The following is a 24,894-nucleotide window of genomic DNA, read 5'->3' on the forward strand; positions in this document are numbered from 1 at the left end:
GCAGATCCTCTCAAGCTGTCAGGTTGGATGGGGAGCGTTGCTGCACAGCTATTTTCAGGTCTCTCCAGAGATGTTTGATCGGGTTCAAGTCCGGGCTCTGGCTGGGTCACTCAAGGACATTCAGAGACTTGTCCCGAAGACACTCCAGCGTTGTCTTGTCTGTGTGCTTAGGGTTGATGTCCTGTTGGAAGGTGAACCTTCGTCCCAGTCTGAGGTCCTGAGTGCTCTGGAGCAGGTTTTCATCAAGGATCTCTCTGTACTTTGCTCTGTTCATCTTTGCCTTGATCCTGACTAGTCTCCCAGTCCCTGCTTCTGAAAAACATTCCTACAGCATGATGCTGCCACCACAATGCTTCACTGTAGGGATGGTGCCAGGTTTCCTCCAGATGTGACGCTTGGCATTCAGGCCAAAGAGTTTAATGTTGGTTTCTCATGGTCTGAGATTCTTTAGGTGCCTTTTGGCAAACTCCAAGCGGGCTGTCATGTGCCATTTACTGGAGGAGTGGCTTCTGTCTGGCCACTCTACCATAACTGCCTGATTGGTGGAGTGCTGCAGAAGTTGTGCTTCTGGAAGGTTCTCCCATCTCCACAGACGAACTCTAGAGCTGTCAGAGTGACCATCGGGTTCTTGGTCACCTCCCTGATCAAGGCCCTTGTCGTGTCTTTGGCATCATTAAAGTGAAGACTGTTATTTTATCAAATCAATTCTCTGTAATTATTATTACGTGATAAAACTAATCATTTAAATGTAATTAACTAGGAAGTCGGGGCACCAAGGAAAATCTTCAGATTACAAAGTTATAATTTTCCTAATATAACTTTTCAGATATTTTAATATCTGATCAATTAGTCTTCTAATTAATGAATTATTCTTTACCTCACGTTAGTCTCATTCCAAACGTCGTAAGTTGTTGGTTATCTGCACAAACCAAGCCTTCACTATGAATCATCCATACTAGAGGTCGGCCGATTATGATTTTTCAACGCCGATACCGATTATTGGAGGCCCAAAAACAGCCGGTACCGATTAAATCGGCCGATTTTTTTCCCCCTTTTTTATTTGTAATAATGACAATTACAACAATACTGAATGAACACTTTTATTTTAACTTAATATAATACATCAACAAAATCAATTTAGCCTCAAATAAATAATGAAACATGTTCAATTTGGTTTAAATAATGCAAAAACAAAGTGTTGGAGAAGAAAGTAAAAGTGCAATATGTGCCATGTAAGACAGCTAATGTTTAAGTTCCTTGCTCAGAACATGAGAACATATGAAAGCTGGTGGTTCCTTTTAACATGAGTCTTCAATATTCCCAGGTAAGAAGTTTTAGGTTGTAGTTATTATAGGAATTATAGGACTATTTCTCGCTATACGATTTGTATTTCATATACCTTTGACTATTGGATGTTCTTATAGGCACTTTAGTATTGCAAGTGTAACAGTATAGCTTCCGTCCCTCTCCTCGCTCCTACCTGGGCTCGAACCAGGAACACATCGACAACAGCCACCCTCGAAGCAGTGTTACCCATGCAGAGCAAGGGGAACAACTACTCCAAGTCTCGAGTGACGTTTGAAACGCTATTAGCGCGCACCCCGCTAACTAGCTAGCCATTTCACATCAGTTACACCAGCCTAATCTTGGGAGTTGATAGGCTTGAAGTCATAAACAGCTCAATACTTGAAGCATTGCGAAGTGCTGCTGGCAAAACGCACAAAAGTGCTGTTTGAATGAATGCTTGCCTGCTGGTGCCTACCACTGCTCAGTAAGTCTGCTCTATCAAATCATAGACTTAATTATAATATAATAAACACACAGAAATACGAACCTTAGGTCATTAATATGGTCGAATCCGGAAACTATCATCTCGAAATCAAAACGTTTTTTCTTTGAGTGAAATATGGAACCGTTCTGTATTTTATCTAACGGGTGGCATCCCTAAGTCTAAATATTCCTGTTACATTGCACAACCTTCAATGTTATGTCATAATTACGTAAAATTCTGGCAAATTAGTTCGCAACGAGCCAGGCGGCCAAAACTGTTGCATATATACCCTGACTCTGCGTGCAATGAACGCAAGAGAAGTGACACAATTTCACCTGGTTAATATTGCCTGCTAACCTGGATTTCTTTTAGCTAAATATGCAGGTTTAAAAATATATACTTCTGTGTATTGATTTTAAGAAAGACATTGATGTTTATGGTTAGGTACACGTTGGAGCAATGACAGTACTTTTTCGCGAATGCGCACCGCATCGATTATATGCAACGCAGGACAGGCTAGATAAACTAGTAATATCATCAACCATGTGTAGTTAACTAGTGATTATGATTGATTGATTGTTTTTTATAAAGATACGTTTAATGCTAGCTAGCAACTTACCTTGGCTTCTTACTGCATTCACGTAACAGGCAGGCTCCTTGTGGAGTGCAATGTAAAGCAGGTGGTTAGAGCGTTGGACTAGTTAACCATAAGGTTGCAAGATTGAATCCCCGAGCTGACAAGGTAAAAATCTGTCATTCTGCCCCTGAACAAGGCAGTTAACCCATCGTTCCTAGGCCGTCATTGAAAATAAGAATGTGTTCTTAACTAACTTGCCTAGAGTCCCATTCAGAAATGTTCTTATAGAATAGATGTTTCAGCGGTTGTCTGTCTTCGCATTCCAGGTCGACATAAATTCTAGCTGCAGACTAGTAATTAGTATCAAAGATTTGCTCTTATGTCGGTATCGATAGTCTCAGAGTTGAACCATTTCCACCAGTGTAGCCAATGCTCCACGTGGTTTGGTTAGGAATTCAACAACCGCTACAACCTTAGCTCCCTCAGAATGCATGGTCTCTACTCAAACCTTAGCCCTCTTGGTAATCGAGGTACGCATGGTCTCAAGATGATTTCTCTAGGTGGGGGTTTTATTCGGAACAGCAGAAAAGGCTGTCCCATGACGCCAGATCAATGTCTGTGCTCATGGTGCAGGCCAGTGACTTAGTTAACTTTAAAAGGGAATTGGATTCTCTTTCATTAAAACAGCTTAAAATCACATTACATAATTTCACAAATGGTTTCATCTTTACTCATTCATTTTATACAATAATTAGATGCAAATCTCATAACGGAGACTGTTGTATAAACAGAGTTATGGTAATGTGGCTGTATTGTCTCTCAATGAGGTCACAAACATTAAACAAAATGGACCGGTCCTAGCTGGATTCTCCACCGACTGTTAACACATTCTCCAAAACATGGACATTGTTCAGTTCTTAGGTTCTGTGATGTAGAAGAAGTTCCTTTGTTCTACTGTGAACCCTCTCTCTATACTGCATGAGGGAGAGTCTCCTCCAGGAATTTTACGACCTGAGATAACAGAACCTGGGTGTAAGAGGGAGAGTGGGGGAAGGCACTCGCTATACCCAAAGAGGGCCACACCATGACACCCTTCTCCCCCGATTGCTCAGTTTGGCCGGGCGGTCAGCTCTAGGAAGAGTCTTGGTGGTTCCAAACTTCTTCTAATTAAGAATGGAGACCACTGTGTTCTTGGGGACCTTCAATGATTTGTACCTCATCACAATTCTGTCTCGGGGGTCTACGGACAATTCCTTCGACCTTATGGCTTGGTTTTTGCTCTGACATGCACTGTCAACTAAGGGACCTTTTATAGACAGTTGTGTGCCTTTCCAAATCATGTCCAATCAATTTACCACAGGTGGACTCCAATCAAGTTGTAGAAACATCTGAAAGATGATCAATGGAAACAGGATGCATCTGAGCTCAATTTCGAGTCTCATAGCAAAAGGTCTGAATACTTATGCAAATATGGTATTTTTTTTATACATTTGCTAAAATTTCTAAAAACCTGTTTTCACTTTGTCATTATGGGATATTGTGTGTAGATTGAGGATTTTTTTACTTAATACATTTCAGACTAAGGATGTAACGTAACAAAATGTGGAAAAAGTAAAAAGGTCTGAATACTTTCTGAAGGCACTGTATATAGTGCATCTGTACCACCATGAATGTTATCTGGTTCTATGCATAGCAAAGCTTTAGAGGGCGCTCTGTCCTTGTCACTGACCTGACACTGACTCTCACTCTCTGAATCAGGCCTTTTGGATTTCACATCCCCCCTGAGTGATCCTTGAAGGAACTGAGTGCATCTTGACACGTTAAATGCGGTCACATCCCTAGTAAAGCAGTTTGACATTGAGCAGAACTAAAAGCCTGCTGCTATTACTACTGTACGTGAATGATGGCTCAGCTCATTTCCCTGATCTGCTATAGACACTGTAGCCCTATGTACTGAAATTACTTGATATTTCTGTACAGTAACAGTGAGGCACATCCCAAATCTCCCTGAACATGCTGCAGACTAAATCACTTTGTTCCTGTTCTGTGAATACTGACACTGCACAGTCAAGACTGAGGTGACAGACTGAGGTGACAGACTGAGGCTTGATGTGATAAACTGGTGACACGTTTCTTAATCACCTCCTCCATGATCAAATCACTGGTACTTTCACGTCGCCAGATGTCATTTTCTCACATTTTCTTTGTACCTAGAAACCTAGCACACAAGGCTACAGCAGAGGGCTGAGGGAACAAGGTGTTATGGACTGGGTGGATTTTACCATGCCTCAATCACAGCAGCATTAGAGGACATCAGGTCCTACCATCAAACTCACTGTTTAAAACTTTATTGACTCTCCTCCCGAGAGGTACTGCACTACTGAACTAGTGCACTGTTCAGACTTTGTGGACTAGCCAACATATTCACTAGCGTATTCTAGTTCAATGCTGGTAGACTGACAGTCAGAGGAAACTATTCCATTTGAATATGTAAAGTATCGGGGGGAACGGTTCAGAGATTCAACAGAAATTTTCCCGAGAGGCATCTGAGATGTGAGCGTTTGATTTGAAGTATGAAGAGAGGTCGGTACTTCAGAGGGTAACACCTCACCACACTGACTAGGGTTGTAACAGGAACTCTGCAGGCCTACATACTGCTGCTCTGCGGTGGGGAATACTTAGACAATATACTGTACATTATTTATAGGTATTTATGCAGGCTACTCAAAACAAAGCAAACAGAGAAGAGACTAAAAGTATCTAGCTAACAACCACAATGTAGGAGGAAAACAGACCTTTCTCCCAATAAGAAAAGGCACATACAGTATTACCCTTCAGCTAATATTACTGGCTTGCACTATACTACACTACAATCTATCCACAGGAAGCGTGTCTATTTTCATCAACCATGTGTCAAACTCAATTTAGAACTTAGCAATACGTTTTTTAGCAGTGGGGTTAGAAATGATAAACATTACACATGAAGAGTGAAATATTTCCTGTCCTAACAACCTGGCAAGCAATGTTTGTGTAGTAACTTGAAGAGGGTCCCTCCCTAATCCATCAACCATGGACTGCAATGCTTGTATAAAGTCTGGTCATATAATATGGCTGCCGGCCCACCCTCCATTACAGTGTCACTAACTTGTCACCTTAAAATGATGTAAATCTTGCTTTCTATTTTGACTCCAGCTACTCAGTCAGTTGGGTATATAAGCCATGCAGATCCCTCGAACAAGTGAGTGTGTTTGCGAAAGAGGTGGTGAGTGAACTTGGCCCCTATTTAAAAGAAGATTTACTGTTGTAAAGCTTGCCATCGAGTGAAAGATGTCCAGTACAGAAGTCGTAAACTCTAGCCTCCAGCCCCCGCTGCAGCAGCACTCCCTATTTGAGGAGGGCTTTTTCAGTCTCTCCTAGCTTGATCCCGGGCCAAGGAATCTGGTGAATTGATGGCAAAGTGATCCGACAGGAACACAGAGGAGTCATTTGGTCTATCTAGAGAGTCAGGGGGAGAGGTAGTGAGCGGCACTTCCCAGGGGGAGCAACCTGACCCAGAGGCACTCAGTCACACAGTCCACTGGCCTTCCCATACCCTGGTACCCTCCATACCCTGTATCCCTCATCCTGCAGGGCTGTGGGCAGCAACGCAGCCCCATCAGCACCACACACAGCCAGCCATGGAGGGTCCACGCCACTCAACACTGCACGTGGGCTGGTTCTCCTGCAGAGTGTTTGGATAGTTACACAAAGATAGTTACACCTGACCAGGCACCGTAGAACAAAATAAAGCTGTGGGACAAGTCCATGGGTGGCTTCCTTCCCCTCTATGCTACTGTTTCTGGAAGAAGGCTGTACAGACAACACCAGGTGTTCACCAGGCCTATTGCCCTCTAGTCAGTAACCGTAGAGCTCCTCCTCAGCTCCTGAGGTATACGTGCTGTAGGTAGACATCAGAGGAATGGTGCACAGGGTCCCTCCATCTGTTTTGCAAGACAGATGATATATGGAATGACAGAGAAAATATACACACTTAATACAGTCACTTAACTATTCCTGTAAGTGTTTACACCTTTAGGGCTCAGCCCCCATCATGGTTCAGATCTAATACCCCCATATCTCTGGTGAGTTAATGTCAGAGAGGGTGATAAGTGTTGTCAAATTATCACCTTTAGGGAGAAAAATGATTGTCTCCCTTCCTCCATTGCTCCCTCCCACCCGTATCAAAGTCGTCCGATACTGTAAGTTCATTGCAGAACATTCCTGATGAAATACACATTTCTCTCTGGCTGTATGAGTTTGTGTTGGAATGATTCATGGACTTGCTGTTTCCCTCTCTTGGCGTGACTCAGACAGAGAGAGAGTGAGTGCCATGTTGGAGTGGAGAAGCGAGCAGAGTGCTTTGTTCCTGTGAGTGTGCTGTTCTGTTGTTGCTGGGAGGGGGGGGGGGAGAGAAAGTGCTAATGCGGGGTCTAGAGGCAACCGGCAGAACAAGCTGCCTGGCAGCACCACACATTTCACCGCTGCATTCCCTTCTACCCAGAGTGACACCCTAAATTAATCTCAACATCCATTAAACATTTCAGCCTGCTTTAAACAGGTTGCTTACGGCACTGAATATGACAGCTTTACAGAGCGCTATTGTACATAGATATCTGTGGCCAGCTTTGGCACAGGCTGCTACAGTAGCATAATCTCTGGACTGCAATATGTAGGGCACAGAGCCATTCCATGTATCCTTTTTCACGTGTAGCCTACTATTTCTCTACAGACCTTCCAATACTACTGTTCAATAGTAGTACTACCGACTCTACTTTACACTAGGTTAACCTGTGGTCGTGTAACGTTCTAACCATGTTTGAAAAGCCCCAGGTTGCTCTCCACCTGTCTGAGACAGAGACATCTGATCCACATCAAGCTGTGGGTGATTTCATTCAGTCTAATCACCACAATACAGCTGTGCATTGCAACACCATTCGGTGCTTTTCTAATCCATCTACACCATCGGACAGGAATGGTTCTCATCAAATTAGTCACGGAAACACAATGCACAATATAGGTGAGTAACACGAGTCTTCATTTTACAATCAGTGTAGGCTTATATGATTGCTTCACAATTGAGCAGTTTATTGGCAGTACTCCTATTGTTTATCATTTGAGAAAGTTTTAACAAAACCCGTTTGAATGCTTTACAGTTGCCCTGCAAGCAGATCGAAGGCTCCCTTCCCATTTTATGAAGTATCGAGTGAGACAGAGAGTGAGAGAACTATAACCGTTTTCATTGCACTTTGCAGCAGTGCTCCCCCCGGCATCAACTTAATGTGAAAGGCTAAGTAAGCACTTTCATCACTCTCACTGTAAGGGCTTTTCACCTCAGCTGAGGCAACCAGTGTTCAAGCTTTAGATTGAATATCTAGTCATTAGCCGATATCTCAATGCTTTGAGATAAATGACAAAAAAATAGGTTACACTATATAAGAAGCAGTCTATTTCCCTCTTGCATGCTTGGTTTACGAGGGTATATAACATTGTGATGAGATGGGGCCAGTGTGTGACAGAGCCCTACCTGGGCTGTGCTGCACCAGGGACAGACTGTTCACTTTCTTTTCTTCCCTTCCACAGACTGTACCAGGCAGGCTCGTTTATCAGTGGAGTGGAAACACTCTGAAAATACACTGCTGTGTCTGCCATCTGACGAGCAAGAGTTTTACTAGGAGAAAGTGTTGCAAAAGTCCAATGGAAGGGGAATACAAACAGGTACATTTGTACCCTTCTTATAGCCTCGTTTTGTGAGGTGCTGCTTTAGGTTAACCACAGGCTGTCCAGGGGTTGGAATCCTTTCGTTCTGAACAGAACCACCATTTTGTTTTTTCACTGTTACAACCAGAAAAACTGGTTCAAACCCCAAAAAACTACTGGTTTATTTTGTTCCTTTTTTAACCTGTGAAATCAACTGCTTTTTACATTTAGCTCAATAAATTACTTAGACCAGGCAAACTATACTACATGACCAAAATGATGTGGACACGTGCTTGTCAAACATCTAATTCCAAAATCATGGGCATTAATGTGGAATTGGACCCCCCTTTGTTGCTATAACAGCCTCCACTCTTCTGGGAAGGCTTTCCACTAGATGTTGGAACTTTGCTGCAGGGACTTGCTTCCATTCAGCCACAAGAGCATTAGTGAGGTCAGGCACTGATGTTGGGCAATTAGATCTGGCTCGCAGTCAGCATTCCAATTCACCCCAAAGGTGTTTGATGGGGTTGAGGTCAGGGCTCTGTGCAGATCAGTCAAGATCTTCCACACCGATCTTGATCTTGTCATGCTGAAATAGGAATGGGCCTTCCCCAAACTGTTGCCACAAAGTTGGAAGCACAGAATCGTCTAGAATGTCATTGTACGCTGTAGCATTAAGATTTCCCTTCACTGGAACTAAGGGGCCTAGTCCGAACCATGAAAAACTGCCACAGACCATTATTCATCCTCCACCAAACTTTACAGTTGGCACTATGCATTGGGGCAGGCAGTGTTCTCCTGGCATCCGTCAAACCCAGATTCATCAATCCAGAAAACGCGCTTCAACCTCTCCAGAGTCCATCTGACGCTTGGCATTGTGCATGGTGATCTTAAGCTTGTGTGCGGCTGTTCGGCCATGGAAACCCATTTCATGAAGCTCCCAACGAACAGTTATTGTGCTGAAGTTGCTTCCAGAGGCAGTTTGGAACTTGGTAGTGAGTGTTGCAACCAATGTTCCCTCAAAAAAAAATTATCACTAAGCAAATTTCAGTTCTGCTGTGCGCAAACTTCAGCGTTGTGAAAACAATTCTGTGCAACTTCCAGCAAGCGTTTACTGTGAACACTGAGGCTGTACCCACTTTAAATTAGTTTTAAACAGGGGTCAAGTAGGCTACTGTGGCTATTTGATCATAATGTAGGCCTACCAGAGTGGCCTACCACCCAAAACAATGGAGAAAATGCATCCCATCACATCACGTTCTATCATTAAGCCTGCAGTAGCAACCAACGTGTGGCTGCAACGAGGAGGCTTGAAGTACTGGGCATCTTGTTATGACCTGCATTATCTGAATTTAGTTCACAGAATTATATGTCAGAGGAGCGGCTTCTATGGAGAAACTTTGAATGTCCTTTGAGCTAGCTAGCTAACAAGCTTGTGTGTGCCGACCTGAATTAAAAACACGTGTTACCTTTTTGTAGTTAATAAATAATCGTGAAACGTGAAAAGAATACAATAGTTAACTAGCGTTAAAAAAGTTAATCCATTCTTCTCTAGCTAATTAAAATCTCTCTTCCTATCTTCTGAATCAAGCTTGTAACATCAGTACAGTAGCCTATACTTCGGAGGTGGGAGAAGTAGGTAGCCTAAACATGAACACTCACAGGCAAAGATTTTCAACTTGCAGGTAGACTCTGGAATAAGTTTGAGTGACAGAGTGAGGGCTTTGCATAAGCACTTTGTTGCATTTTGTTGTGGGACAAAACATTTTTTTTACTGGAACATAAAAGAACATTATTAACCAATTCCCAAGCTTTTTATAATAACGGTTCAGTTCAGTATGCATCACTTTTGTTCCAGATTCGTTTTCTGCTTCTTAAAACATTTAGTTATTTTCCAGTTCTGTTCACTGAACTGGTTCCAACCCCTGAAGCTGTCCAAACTAGAAAATCCAACATTTGAAGTTACTGGTATCCCACTGTTACTTCAAAGAGCCAACCTGAGAGAGCTGTTACTTTTCCCACTAACAGCAATAGTATAACGTTGATCCTCCTTGCTGCTAACCGCATCCATCATCTTTGACATCAAAAGGACTTTGCCTCTTAAACAATATCGATCAATACCTTACAGTAAATCACATTACATTCCAAAAATGTCCCATGCTTCATAAAATATCAAAAGCTCCCATATGAAAAAAATACTATAATATTCACTGTAGTGTTTTTGCAAACTTTTTACTGTAGTATTCACTTTAGTTTATACAATGAATAATGTATGTTTTGTGGACATTACTGTCATATTTACTAGAGTGTTTTTGCAGATAATTCTATGGTAAGTACTACACATGATTGATGGTACTACAGTGTGTAGTATAGTATTCTACAGTTTACTACAACATTTCTGTAAGTACTGTAGTATCGTATACTAAACTGTAGTATTATTTCATGTGGGCTACCAGAACAAATGTTTTTGTGGTCATAGTTAAGACACTACCATCCAGATTGCAACCCAACACAGCCTGTTATTTTAACATTAGGGATGGGTTGGTCTTTACTGCATTTCGGTCACAGCCAAGTTAGCCTCCTATAGAATATAGAATACCACTCAGCTTCAGCTCTGCCTGCATGCATGCAGCTGACTCATTAAGGTAACTTCCTCCGATAGATGTCCAACCCAATAACCATCATGGAGTGGGAGTGGGTTCATCATGTGACCGTGTCCCACCCTCAGGGAGGCTGAGATCCCAGAATCGCACTGGTTTACATGGAACTCTCTAGAAACCCACTAATTGGCCCTAGCTATGCTGCTCAGCCTCAGCTAGGCTTGTCCCCAGACTGCCACAGAGTTAACAGGATTACTCATTCATGCCTCCCACCAGAAAAAGGATGCGGAAGAACAGGCAGGTTCACACTATTTAACCTACCACATGTCTATGCAGATAACCCTTTGGAGCTTTGGGTAAATACCGACAGCACTGTTGTACATCTACTGTCAGTGTTTGAATTTCAATGTGATTTTAGTGACAGTACTAAGCCATGGTAGTAAAAAGATGATGGCTATTGAATTCTAGGTCCTGACCGCAATTGAATCCAGCAAAGGAATATTCCAAGTACTTATCCCGTCCTTGAATAGAGAGGTGGGAACCCTGACAGAGAGGGTAGGCACTGAGAACTAGACCTAATCTCCCACTTTGTCAAACACAATTTGAGGGCCCAGAATTGACGGCTCTGCCCAGGCCAATGGTTCTGCACTCAAACACTCTGAGTCAGATGGAAAGATCGAAGAAAGGGGTGGCGATAGAGAGTTTGACAGCCAAATTCACAGATATAATGTGAAGAAGCGCAGAGTAATAAAAAACGAGTATAAAAAAGAAAGCGACATAAAGATGTCTCATCTGGGCGCAATTGAAATTGAAATGTAACAATTTAACAATGTTTTATAAGACTACAACCTCTTATGGTGCGATTTCTGTTGTTTTTGCAGGTCTAATCTAATAAAGCACATAAAGAGCTGAAAGAGGGAATCTGTGCCGTCAGCTCATTCGGCTAATGTCCCAGTAACACTTCAAGCTTCCAGCTTGGCCTGAGCTCCGCTGTGGGTTGATGAGGAGAAACACAGGCAGTTGAGATAGAAATCCTACCCAATCAAGGGAGAAGAAGCCTTACACCATCCATGTACCACAGAGTTGAGCCACAGTTGTAAAAAGTTTCCTCTCTATCTCCGCAGTACATTGATTCCCTCAAGACTCAGGGAAGTTACTTGCTAAGCAGGTGTAAGGCAGTGGGTCGTAATCACACTCTTGTCATTGAAAAGTGCCAGGTTGTAGAGAGTAGAGAGAGCGGGCCCTGATAAGGTAAATGGGGAGGTTCAAATATGTCAAAGCTCATCAGTGTGCAGGCTGTATATCCCTCCCCACTGCTCTCAGCACTTCCTGGTCTGTCTCCTACTTGCTGCCCTAGCAGAAACACACATCATTGACTCTGCTACAACAATGTCCAATAAGAGGCAAATATCTCTTAGTCTACGCTGATGCTGGAAAGCAGAAGTTGTTAAAATGGCAAGAATCTTTTATGAGGTGGGGAATAACCCTTGTCGTCAATACCGGTCATAGGCTCAGAGGTTGACATCAGCCGGGAGAGAGAAAAATATGTTCTCTCAACTCAGCAATTATCGTAGTTCAAGAGACCTCAAGAGCTGTGCAGCGGAAATGCTGCAGATACTGTATCTCAATTAAAAGAGATTAAGGGTAGGTTTCAGTAAAGTGCAGTAGTACTGTACCTTGCCCATTGTGTGACAAGGTGCGATTACACCACCAGACATGTTTTAGAGACTGAACTCTAGATTGGGGCTCTAAAATACTACTAGACTGGGGCCTGGGCAATGCAAGGCTGAGTAAACTACCCTTACAAAAAACTACACTACCGGTCAAAAGTTTTAGAACAACTACTCATTCAAGGGTTTTTCTTTATTTTTACTATTTTCTACATTGTTGAATAATAGTGAAGACATCAAAACTATGAAACAACAAGTATGGAATTATGTAGTAACCAAAATAGCCACCCTTTGCCAGTTTCATGAGGTAGTCACCTGGAATGCATTTCAATGAACAGGTGTACCTTGTTAAAAGTTAATTTGTGGAAGTACTTTCCTTCTTAATGTGTTTGAGCCAATCAGTTATGTTGTGACAAGGTAGGAGTGGTATACAGAAGATAGCCCTATTTGGTAAAAGACCACATCCATATTATGGCAAGAATAGCTCAAATCAGCAAAGAGAAACAACAGTCCATCGTTATTAAGACATGAAGGTCAGACAATATGGAAAATTTCAATAACTTCTAAAGTTTCTTCAAGTGCAGTCGTAAAACCCATCAAGCGCTATTGATGAAACTGGCTCTCATGAGGACCGCCACAGGAAAGGAAGACCCAGAGTACCTTTGCTGCAGAGGATAAGTTCATTAGAGTTACCAGCCTCAGAAGTTGCAGCAAAAAATAAATGCTTCACAGAGTTCAAGTAACAGACACATCTCAACATCAACTGTTCAAAGGAGACTGCTTGAATCAGACCTTCATGGTCGAACTCAAGGCACATTTAACTGGCATTGCTACCACAGAATTCTGCAGCGATACCCCATCCCATCTGGTTTGCGCTTAGTAGGCCTATCATTTGTTTTTCAACAGGACAATGACCAACACATCTCCATGCTGTCTGAGGGCTATTTGACCAAGAAGGAGAGAGATGAAGTGCTGCATCAGATAACCTGGCCTCCACAATCACCCGACCTCAACCCAATTGAGATGCTTTGGGATGAGTTGGACCGCAGAGTGAAGGAAAAGCGGCCAGCATTTGTGGGAACTCCTTCAAGACTGTTGGAAAAGCATTCCAGGTGAAGCTGGTTGAGAGAATGCCAAGAGTGTGCAAAGCTGTTATCAAAGCAAAGGGTGGCTACTTTGAAGAACTTGCTTAACACTTTTTTGGTTACTACATGATTCCATGTGTTATTTCATAGTTTTGATGTCACTATTATTTTACAATGTAGAAAATAGTAAAAATAAAGAAAAACCCTTGCATGAGTAGGTGTCCAAACTTTTGACTGGTACTGTATGTGGAAGCATTGCTAATGCAACATGTTTCACATGTTAGGAGAATAACACTATTTCACCACCACATGATTGCTTTGCATGTGGATTTTTATACATGTGAAACTGCAAATTTGATGTTCACATGTGAATGGTTTTCACACGTGAACTTGCAATTCCACATGTGAACATGAGATTTTCACATGAGAAACTGCAAATTTGACAGTTGAATTTTTGTGAGGGTAAGTAAGCATCACAAATGTTTTAGTAAGATACTAAATGTTCTTCTAAAAGCCTTAAGAGCACAGTGGGGAGTTGGGTACCGCAGCACATTAGGCATCATTATCGCACAAATACCAGAGGTGCTGCTTATGTAGGAGGGAATGATTCAGAAATACAGCCAAGTATACAAAGTGGTATAATTACTTTTATTTCTGTGCTATAATAGAAAACACTCACATCGTTTCTGTGGAAACCGGGACAGTTTTTCAATGTCACGAGTGCAGTTGGCGGTAGCTCAGATGGTGGTGGATAATGCGCTGCTAGAAAAGCCCTGCTAGAAAAGTCCTGCATAACCTTATTGAGGAATGTTCTGTGTATAAGGCCTGCTGATGTGGGGGTGGGGGTGGTCAAAACAGGGTGGGTAGTGTCACAGTCAGCACTGATAACGTGAGTTTTAAACCCGCCCCTCATTCACTCCATTCTCCCGAGTGACAGGTCAGTCAGCCCACTAAACTCAGAGCAAGATCTGAACTGTATTGATTGATTGCTCACTGACAAGTTCAATATGTCTGACTCCTCATATTCAGGTTCTGCCACATGTCTGAAGTAAACAGCATGCAGCACTGGTGTGGCTTCATAAAGTTTGGTCTTCTAGACAGCGTAACACCTCACTACAGTTTCAAATGAGGGTATAAAGCTGGAATCCTTAATGGTAAAACTGACACATCTGTTGGCAATATTACAACAAAGAAGTTATTGCAAACAACAAACTGCTTTTTTTCCCCTCAGACATCATTGCACATGGGATAGAACAGAAGCATATGTACTGCAAAAATGTTTTACCTTGGTGCGCGACACTCCCAACTCTACTTTGTCAACAAAACAATAACAATGGCCGTAGGGTGGACAGTGGCGCTGTTCCTCCTACTGCGGATTCCATCATTAACTTAAGCAGTAATAGAAAGTGTTACTGGACATTCCGTGGCAGCGAGCCATGTTGCAATAAGCCTCTACAAATTTTCCATAGAAATCCTATTCTTTTTAAAACATCCGAGAGTGATATACACATTTCCCACGTACACAGAGACACTGGACACACAGTGTGATCACTTACTGCTGGTCAAGATGATTCATCTTGGTGCTGACTGAGTGTTGGTTTGCAGTGATGACAGTGCTTCATAAGCAGAACTATCCTGTGGACCAACTTAGCTGTGGGGCTAACTACCTCGAGAGCGACTTAGCTGTGGGGCTAACTACCTCGAGAGCGACTTAGCTGTGGGGCTAACTACCTCGAGAGCGACTTAGCTGTGGGGCTAACTACCTCGAGTGCGACTTAGCTGTGGGGCTAACTACCTCGAGAGCGACTTAGCTGTGGGGCTAACTACCTCGAGAGCGACTTAGCTGTGGGGCTAACTACCTCGAGTGCGACTTAGCTGTGGGGCTAACTACCTCGAGTGCGACTTAGCTGTGGGGCTAACTAGCTTGAGACCAACTTAGCTGAGGGCCAACTACCTTGAGAGTGGCCACTTACGAACTGTTTAAGAAGTTATTTTATAGAATAAATACTGAAACAACATCTATAAATACAAGTTTGTCAATAATGAGCAGAGCATGTCTCTGACAGCCATGTCATCAAGTCTGAGGAGTAGGAAATGAAATGCCATTAACAGGAAGAAAAAACATCTTAGCAGACTATTACTGAGGAAAAGGTGCCACACACACACACACACACATATCTCTCTTGCATCTAAACAACAGGTAAATCTAGTTCCTGGATTAAATATTCATGCTCTGAAACACAAATCAGTCAGGCTTGCTAACTGCATACCATTCACATTGATCAGGAAATTTCTTCATTTGGTGGCTGGATCGATAGCTAATTACAGCTACCTTTCACAGGTCCGTCTCTGGCTCTGCTGCTGGCTTAATTCCCTTGGTAGGCTATCTTATCTGTCTGTCTCCCTCCACCCAGTGGGAACACAGGAGAGCAGCTTTCTGCTGAACACTGCTTCCACCCCAAAATGAGCCCCCCACTGTTTCTACAAGTTCTTTCTAAATGTGCACCATTGAAAAATGCTTAATGACTTTTAGGAAATGTGTAAATAGTAATGGGATAATAGGGGAAATCATAGGGGAAATCAATATGGTAATATGGATATACACTGAGTGTACAAAACATTAGGAACACCTTCCTAATATTGAGTTGCACCCATTCTGCCCTCAGAACAGCCTCAATTCATCGGGCATGGACTCTACAAGGTGTTGAAAGCGTTCCACAGGGATGCTGACCCATGTTGACTCCATTGCTTCCCACAGTTGTGTCACGTTGGCTGGATGTCCTTTGGGTGGTGGATCATTCTTGATACACACAGGAAACTGTTGAGCATGAAAAACCCAGCAACGTTGCAGTTCTTGACACATTCAAACCGGTGCGCCTGGCACCTACTAACATACCCAGTTCAAAGGCACTTTAAAGATTTTGTCTTGTTCATTCACCCTCTGAATGGCAGACTATGTCTCAATTGTCTCAAGGCTTAAAAATCCTTCTTTAACATGTCTCCTCCCTTTCATCTACACTGATTGAAGTGGATTTAAACAGATGACATCAATAGGGGATCATAGCTTTCACCTGGAATCACCTGGTCAGTCTGTCATTGAAATATGTGTTTAAAAAAATAATAATTACACTCAGTGTAGGTTAGAAAATCTATGCTTAATTGCAGCAGAGAAAAAGAGCACCTGCATGACGAGCACTTTTTGGAGAAAAGAGCAACCAGATATCAATTTTAAAAAGTCAGGGATGATTTGTTCAACGGAATACAAATCACATGGTCATTTCGAAATAATTACGCTGAGAGCTTGGGAAAAGACAACACTAATATGGAACTCTAGATGGCATTGAATGCAATTTTACACAAACATGAACCTTGAACTTGAATTGTACATCACATTCATTTGTAAAGTAACCATCCAAATGATCTGGATTCATTAAACAAGATCATATTAAAGGATATTAACAGAATTTCACTGCAGAACTCCACATGGGTGATTTCAATGACATTGGAAGGTGACAATGCGTTTCCAGACCCAACCACACTCATTAAAAGGTGATGAGGGCTGAGGATCCTTACTGACACAGAGTACACACTAGCTAGTGAGCACTGCCCAGGAAACGTGCATCAAGGGTGGCAGGTAGCGTAGTGGTATGCATGTTGGGCTAATAACCGAAAAGTCGCTGCTTTGAATCCCCAAGCCAACTTAATGAAAACTGTCAATGTGCCCTTGAGCAAGGCACTTAACCCTACTTGCTCCTGTAAGTCGCTCCTGTAAGTGTCTGCTAAATGACAAACATTTAAAATTTAAGGGCACCTTTCATATCCTCTGGCCCAGTGAGGGAGCCTTTCCTCCTGCCACCCCCCACATTTAAAAAATGTTTTTTTAACCTTTATTTAACTAGGCAAGTCCATTAAGAACACATTCTTATTTACAATGACGGTCTTAACCGGTCAAACCCGGACGTTGCTGGGCCAATTGTGCGCCGCCCTATGGGACTCCCGATCACGGCCGGTTGTGATACAACTTGGATTCGAGCAGGAGTCATTGGGTCCAAACAACTATTGACTTCAAAAAGCTTTGAAATGGCCTCCTCTTCATTGACATTTTCAACCTGACCCGGTCCGTAATGACTTGTTTCAAGCAGACCACCATAGTCCCCGTGCCCAAAAACACCAAGGTAATCTGTCTAAATGACTATCACCCCGGAGCACTCACATCTATAACCAGGAAATGCTTTGAAAGGCTGGCCATGGCTCACATCAACACCATCATCCTAGATACCCTGGATCCAATCCAATTCACATACCACCCCAACAAGTCCACAGATATTGCGTTAGAGATTGCGTTCTCTATCGCACTCCATACTGCTCTCTCCCACCTGGACAAAAGCAATACCTATGTAAGAATGCTGTTCATTGACTACAGCTCAGTGTTCAACATCATCGTTTCCTCCAAGCTCATCACTAAGCTCAGGACCCTGAGACTGAACACCTTCTGAAACTGGATCCTGGATTTCCTAACGGGTGAGAGTAGGCAACAACATATCCACCATTGCTGACCATCAACACGGGTGCCAAACAGGGGTGTGTGCTTAGTTCCCTCCTGTACTCCCTGTTCACCCACGGCTGTGTGGCCGCGCACAACTCCAACACCTGGAATTAACATGGTCTACACACACCCACACAGTTGTGAAAAGGGGCACAACAGGAGGCTGAAAAGACTTAGCATGGGCCCTCAGATCCTCAAAAAGTTATACAGCTGCACCATTGAGAGCATCTTGGCTGCATCACCGCTTGGTACGACAACTGCAAGGCACCCAACCGCAAGGCGCTACAGAGGGTGGTTAATTACGGCCCAGTATGTCACTGGGGCTGAGCTCCCTGCCATTCAGGACCTCTACACCAGGCGGTGTAAGAGGAAAACTCCAAAAATTGTCAAAGACTCCAGCCACCCAAGCCATAGACCGTTTTCTTTGCTACCGCACATCAAGCGGTACCAGTGCACCAGGTCAGGAGCCAACAGGACCCTGAACAGCTTCTACCCCCAAGCCATGACACTGCTAATCAAGACTCCTAAATAGCTAATCAAATGGCTACCGGGACTACCTGCATTGACCCTTTTTTGCACTAACTCTCTTGCACTGACCATGCACACACACTGGACTCTACCCACACTACTTTTCCTTCATTCTGCGGTCCAACTCATCCCAAACCATCTCAATTGGGTTGAGGTCAGGGGATTGTGGAGGCCAGGTCATCTGATGCAGCACTCCATCACTCTCCTTCTTGCTCAAATAGCCCTTACACAGCCTGGAGGTGTGTTGAGTCATTGTCCTGTTGAAAAACAAATGATAGTGCGACTAAGCCCAATCCAGATGGGATGGCGTATCACTGCAGAATGCTGTAGTAGCCATGCTAGTTAAGCGTGCCTTTAATTCTAAATAAATCACAGACAGTGTCACCAGCAAAGCACCTCCACACCTCCACACCACCTCCTCCATGCTTTACGTTGGGAAATACACATGGGGAAATCATCTGTTCACCCACACAGCGTCTCACAAAGACACGGCTGTTGGAACCAAATATCTCAAATTAGGACTCCAGACCAAAGGACACATTTCCACCGGTCTAATGTCCATTGCTCGTGTTGCTTGGCCCAAGCAAGTCTCTTCTTCTTATTGGTGTCTTTTAGTAGTGGTTTCTTTGCAGCAATTTGACCATGAAGGCCTGAGTCCTCTGAACAGTTGATGTTGAGATGTGTCTGTTACTTGAACTCTTTGAAGCATTTATTTGGGCTGCAATTTCTGAGGCTGGTGACTCTAATGAACTTATCCTCTGCAGCATAGGTAACTGTGGCAGTCCTCATGAGAGCCAGTTTCATCATAGCGCTTGATAGTTTTTACGACCTGCACTTCAAGTTCTTGATATTTTCCATATTGACTGATCTTCATGTCTTAAAGTAATGATGGACTGTCATTTCTCTTTGCTTATTTGTGCTGTTCTTGCCATAATATGGACTTGGTCTATCTTCTACCCCCCCCACCTTGGTCCTCCTTTCAAATCCACGGTGGATACTGTGACATTAACACTTTTTTGGTTACTATATGATTCCATATGTGTTATTTCATAATTGTGATTTCACTATTATTCTACAATGTAGAAAATAGTAAAAATAAAGAAAAACCCTTAAATAAGTAGGTGTTCTAAAACTTTTGACCGGTCGTGTACGCTGCTGCTACTGTCTATTATCTATCCTGTTGCCTAGTCACTGTAACCCTACCTATATGTACATACTGTAGCTACCTCAATTACCTCATACCCCTGCACATCAACTTGGTACTGGAACTCCTATATAGCCATGTTTTTTTGACTCATTGTTATTCATTATTCACTGAATTTGTTCCTCATGTCACCATTTCTATTTGTTTTATCTTTAACTCTGCATTGTTGGAAAAGGGCCCGTAAGTAAGCATTTCACTGAGAGAAGCGCTCACCTCCGGCACTGCAGCCATTAAAGAATACACCCACTAGCCAGACGTTAAACACCAGCGTCTGCTTGGTGTTGGTGCCAAGTCAAGCTTACCTGGAGTTGTTTTTGTGTTAGGAGGGGGGCAGTGATGGTTCATTATGCCTGTCTCTCTGAATGTGCTGACAGCTGGTTGGTACAGCAGGTCAGACAGTCCCTCCACATAAAACCTAACAGTCCAAACACTGCCATAGCACATTAGTCACAGTCACACGCTGCCCTTTTCACAGCTGCCACCCCTCCCCCACTACCTGATAATGGAGCCAGAGACTTTGATTTTCACCCATTGGGGGATCTTCCAGAGGAGAGGGGTGTGGCCCCAGCCCATCTCTATTCCTTCGTGATCAGATGTGTGGATCAGGTCCCACGCAGCGTGGTGCATGTACAAATCAGAGGCCCCCTGTCAGAACCACAGCACAATCAAACAGACAAACAAACTGAGGACGAGATGAGAGGAAGCCAACAGCTTGTTTCCCTCTGCAGACTGTTCCATCCCTCCAGAGATCAGCTCCCTGTTAGAGCCCATGGGTGTTAAAGGCCCAGTGCAGTCAAAAACTTGAACTCCTGTGTTTTATATATATATTTCCACACTGAGGTTGGAATAATACTTGTTTGGTGGGATGGAGTTTTGGCCTGCCTGGTGACATCACAGGCGGTAAATTAGTTAAATGACCAATAAGAAAGAAGTTCCAAATCTCTGCCAATAACAGCTAGTTTTCTGTTTTCCCCTCCCCACTTAGACCACTCCCAGCTAATTTCTTGCTTGAGATATTTATCTTTGCTAAAAACATATGTTTATTTTTGACCATTTTAATTGAAAACAATCACAGTAAGGTACTTAAACTGTTATCCAGAATTGATTTGATATTGAGACAAAATGAGACAAAAACGGCTACATTGGACCTGGCACTTAAGTAACCGTGGCACACACACACGCCACACGTACAGGCTCCTGATACGGATTAAAAGCGACATACCGTATTATAGTTCCAGTTCATTTGCTAAATAATTCTTACATAACAGTCTGATCCATTATGCCATATAAACTGAGATGTATCATCATCTTGCTTATGAGGCCACTATGCTGGTGCTGGTCCATCTCAGGACATCTACAAACAGAAAACAACCATACTACAGTAGAATGTTTTGCCTTATTATACTCTCCCCTATCCCCCTAGCACCCTTTAACATTTAACAAGAGATTGGAGAATGCTCACTGGGAGTCTTGAAGCTCACAATAAGAGCTGTTCCTCTCCCCGCAGCATCAAATTACCCATGGCTGAGAAATCCTCTCTCTGGAATGGCTTCAGATGAGCAGGCCGCCAGGGGCTAATTCCTCTGCTCTCTCAGGGGAAATTACTTTGTTTAGTTGTTACTAGAGAAAAGTCAGTTTGTGCACCGCTTTATTAAGTTCTTCTGCTACAGTAAAAGACAGTATGTGGATGTACAGGGAAAACATGGCGCATTGTGGATGTACAGGGAAAACATGGTGCCTGTTTACTGCTAAATGGGAATATTCATCCAAGGGCAAGATCAGTCAGAGACTGTGTGTGTGTGTGTGTGTGTGTGTGTGTGTGTGTGTGTGTGTGTGTGTGTGTGTGTGTGTGTGTGTGTGTGTGTGTTCTTAAATGTGTTGGCAACAGTATAGAGAATAGAGTCAAAACCAGCTCAGCTGCACCTTGGCCTGATGAATCATTTCTGCACTCTGCTCTGCTGTGGCATGTCTGGTGCAGCCTGACTCTGCAGCAGCACCACACATACACACCGCGCTGCCGACGCACATAGGCCCCATCCCCATTCCGTACAGTCAGCTGCTGCCCCTTGCGGAAGGATGCAACAAGCTGCTAAGTCTCTTAAAGAAGCAGTGCCTTCACAACTCAAAGCGTCACATTTTAACTTTGCCAAAGAGGACAACTGTGATGGGACAAGCCAGGGCAAATTTGATAGGCTAAGAAAAATTATTTTAGCACAGATAGCAAAACCCCATGTTGCAAAACCCCAAGGGCCAACTCCAGAACTTCTGTCCATTGTTTTTACTGTATAGATCACAGGTGCAGACTGCTGTCTGGCATTTAGGTGCTAGCCCTCCAAGCAGTAATAGTGCTGAAATGTCAGCACTGTTTGGGGCGGTGTGCATAATGATGTAACAACCTCTGCATGTAGTGGTAACAAGGGACGGGGAACTGCGGAGCATTGGAAGCATTAGCTTTTTCAGGGACAAATTTTAAACCCCACCCACTGTCATCTCTGGGAATACAGGAGGCTTCCAGAGCAATGCAAACATGGACTTACTAAGCCCACTGCTAATGTCCAAGTAAGTAGCCTCTCTTAACAGCAATATAGCAGGGTGCATCTTTCGCTTAGCTTCTCTATCCTCAATGTCCTCTTAGCTCTGTGTCACTTCACACAGTTAATGGTGCTCCATAACTGACACTTGTCTTCTGGGAATGTGTGGGGGTAGGCTACTATCTGTGCAGGAGAAGGATGAGATAGGAACTGAAATGCATTTTTAGGATTTCAGCCCTGAAGCAGCTGATGAGGTCAAAGATTTCACACACGTTGTCATTGAGGAAGGACGTCCACACTTTTACACGTTAGCTGCACAGTAGTAGAATCCCTAAGCTCTTCTTGGGTTGTAAATAGACTCTCCACTTCTGCATTCATCTACTTTAATATGCCACTGCATTGAACAGAATTTCCACTGGGTTTCTAAATATGCCTTTGAATGAGAAGAAAGAAATGTAAGTCTATGGTTTCATATTATAACAGCCAACCTTCCTCACCCTCCAATGGTATGGTGAATAATTAATATAAGTAAAATTCTCCCACTTTAGGCAACTTGATAAAGGAAAACCAATGAAAAGCCCCAGTGACTGCAATATGTGCAACCACCAAACACCTCTCGGTGCCCAGAAGTCTGGAAGGCCTCCAGCCCTCATATCCTTCACCTAGCTAAACTGTGGGATATTTTTAGCCCAGATATTTCTCAAATGGTTTTTCCTGTAGTTGTAGTGACACAAAGTCAGCATGGTCATTAACCGCATCACCAAGAAGAGCTTGCTTATGCTTTAAGAGGTGGGTTTTTGTTTTGGTTTCATATTAGCCTCAACTTTCTAGATAAAGCTGTGTTTTGTAGCATAACTTGCTATGCCAAAAGATGAGCAGTAGCAAGTAGTGTAGACCATAAGGAGAGGAGCTCCTCTGAGCCATTCTACCTCAAGTTACAACCCCTACTTTCATTAGTGTAGGACCACATTATCTTACAGGAGGTTGGTGGCACCTTAATTGGGAAGGATGGGCTCATAGTAACGGCTGGAACGGAATCAATGGAATGGTATTGAACACATCAAACATGGTTTCCATGTGGTTGATACCATTCCATTCACTCCATTCCAGCCAATATTATGAGCCGTCCTCCCTTCAGCAGCCTCCTGTGCAATGTGTTGACGGGTTTATGTGCTGTAAGCCTGACAGCATGGTTAAACAGAACTGAGGAAGCCCACTGCCAAAATCATTGTTGTCATCCGATAATTAACATGCCTTGTTTTGAACAGAGAGCCCTGCGAGAGCACCCAGAACTAAGTGCTGTCAGTGACCACTGCAAATGCCTCATCTATCACAGTAAATTACCATAACAATATTAGGCCTACATTAGGCTATTGCTTTTCATTTTGCTTACTGCCTCTTCATCTGCCTGGGTACACACCATATTCAGAATTTGCGGTTAAGAATAATAACTAGACATACAAAAGGTTAACTTTTTTAAACTATAGTGTAGACAGCATTGCTACACCTGGAAAAGGGAAACGTACTAGTTAGCAATCAACAACAACAAAGCAGTAGTGTTGTGGGCTGAAAGTGAGGCAGGAGTCGTCTTATTATCTGGAAGGAGTAGTACAAGGTTAGGCATTCCGGCATTCCATTGCATTCATTGACAGCAAAACGTAGGCTACTGAGACAACCAGACAAATTAAAGCTAGAAATGAATCAAAGTGAGGGATGCGCCAAACAAAAAAGGTCCTCTCGTCGCCAGCCAGGTCTGCTTTACGAAGGAGCAGGTTATCGAGGGCTACCCAAAAAGCGCGGTCGTCAAAAAGCGCTCACGTTCAGGAGACAGTGTACTCTGAATTAGACCTATTAGCTACATTATATAAATATTTCATAATCAAGATGTATCCTATAACCACCTGGCTACATAAAGCATAATCTGAAGTAGGCTATTAAATAGGCATGCATGGGATACAACACTGGAAATGCACACAGGAGGCAGGTTGCCACACAAATTAGCGGACGGACATTGGGCTACTTACAGTTCTCAAGAACTGAATTTCATCTTCCCCTTCACCACCTTCAGCCATGGCTGTTGAGGAGCCTGCTCTGACTCGGGTAGCCTCCACTGTCGGCTCGCAGCACCGCGCTGCTACTCTTCTCTCTAATCGATATTAGCATACAGCTAATCCAACGCGATATATGAGGTTGGGAGCCCGAGCGAACTACTGCAGACTGTCACTCATGCCCGCCCGCCCGCTCGCTCACTGCCAATGCCAACGGTTCCCGAGGGAGCGTGTGAGCGTTGGTATAGGCTGGAACAAATGAGAGCGGGGCTGGAATGTGAAGCATAGTCTTGCAGTCAAAATACGGCAGTCGGGTCTTTATCTTCGACGTCACCAGTGGATCGTATTATTAATACAAACATTAAAGCGTGAGCTTTCAAAATTCCCTATTCGCCATACAACAGCCGCACAATAGCGCGCAATAGTTGCTTTTCCTTTGGTGATGTATTCAGTGATAGTATTCTTAATTGTTTAGGTGCGTCGAATAGATATATCTAACAGTACATAGTCTATAGACATTTTTTCAATTAATAGACCTAAAACGTTATCTAACGCGGTCTATATTCAGAACCACATTCCTGTAAAGCTTTAGAGAGGA

The 24,894-nt window shown here is 43.2% G+C and overlaps 1 protein-coding gene across 1 annotated transcript in view; it reads right to left on the reverse strand.

Moving 5' to 3' along the window:
• The window catches only part of LOC115162368 (ryanodine receptor 3), a 163,443-nt gene extending 138,859 nt beyond the window's left edge, over nucleotides 1–24,584 (reverse strand). Inside the window, exon 1 of the mRNA XM_029713600.1 lies at nucleotides 24,273–24,584. Within this exon, the coding sequence (XP_029569460.1) occupies nucleotides 24,273–24,320 (48 nt within the window). The 5' untranslated portion in view covers nucleotides 24,321–24,584. The remainder of the gene's footprint in view (nucleotides 1–24,272) is intronic.
• Nucleotides 24,585–24,894: the final 310 nt, after the last annotated feature.

The sequence above is a fragment of the Salmo trutta genome, chromosome 25, assembly GCF_901001165.1.
Source record: "Salmo trutta chromosome 25, fSalTru1.1, whole genome shotgun sequence".
Taxonomy (NCBI): Eukaryota; Metazoa; Chordata; class Actinopteri; order Salmoniformes; family Salmonidae; genus Salmo; species Salmo trutta.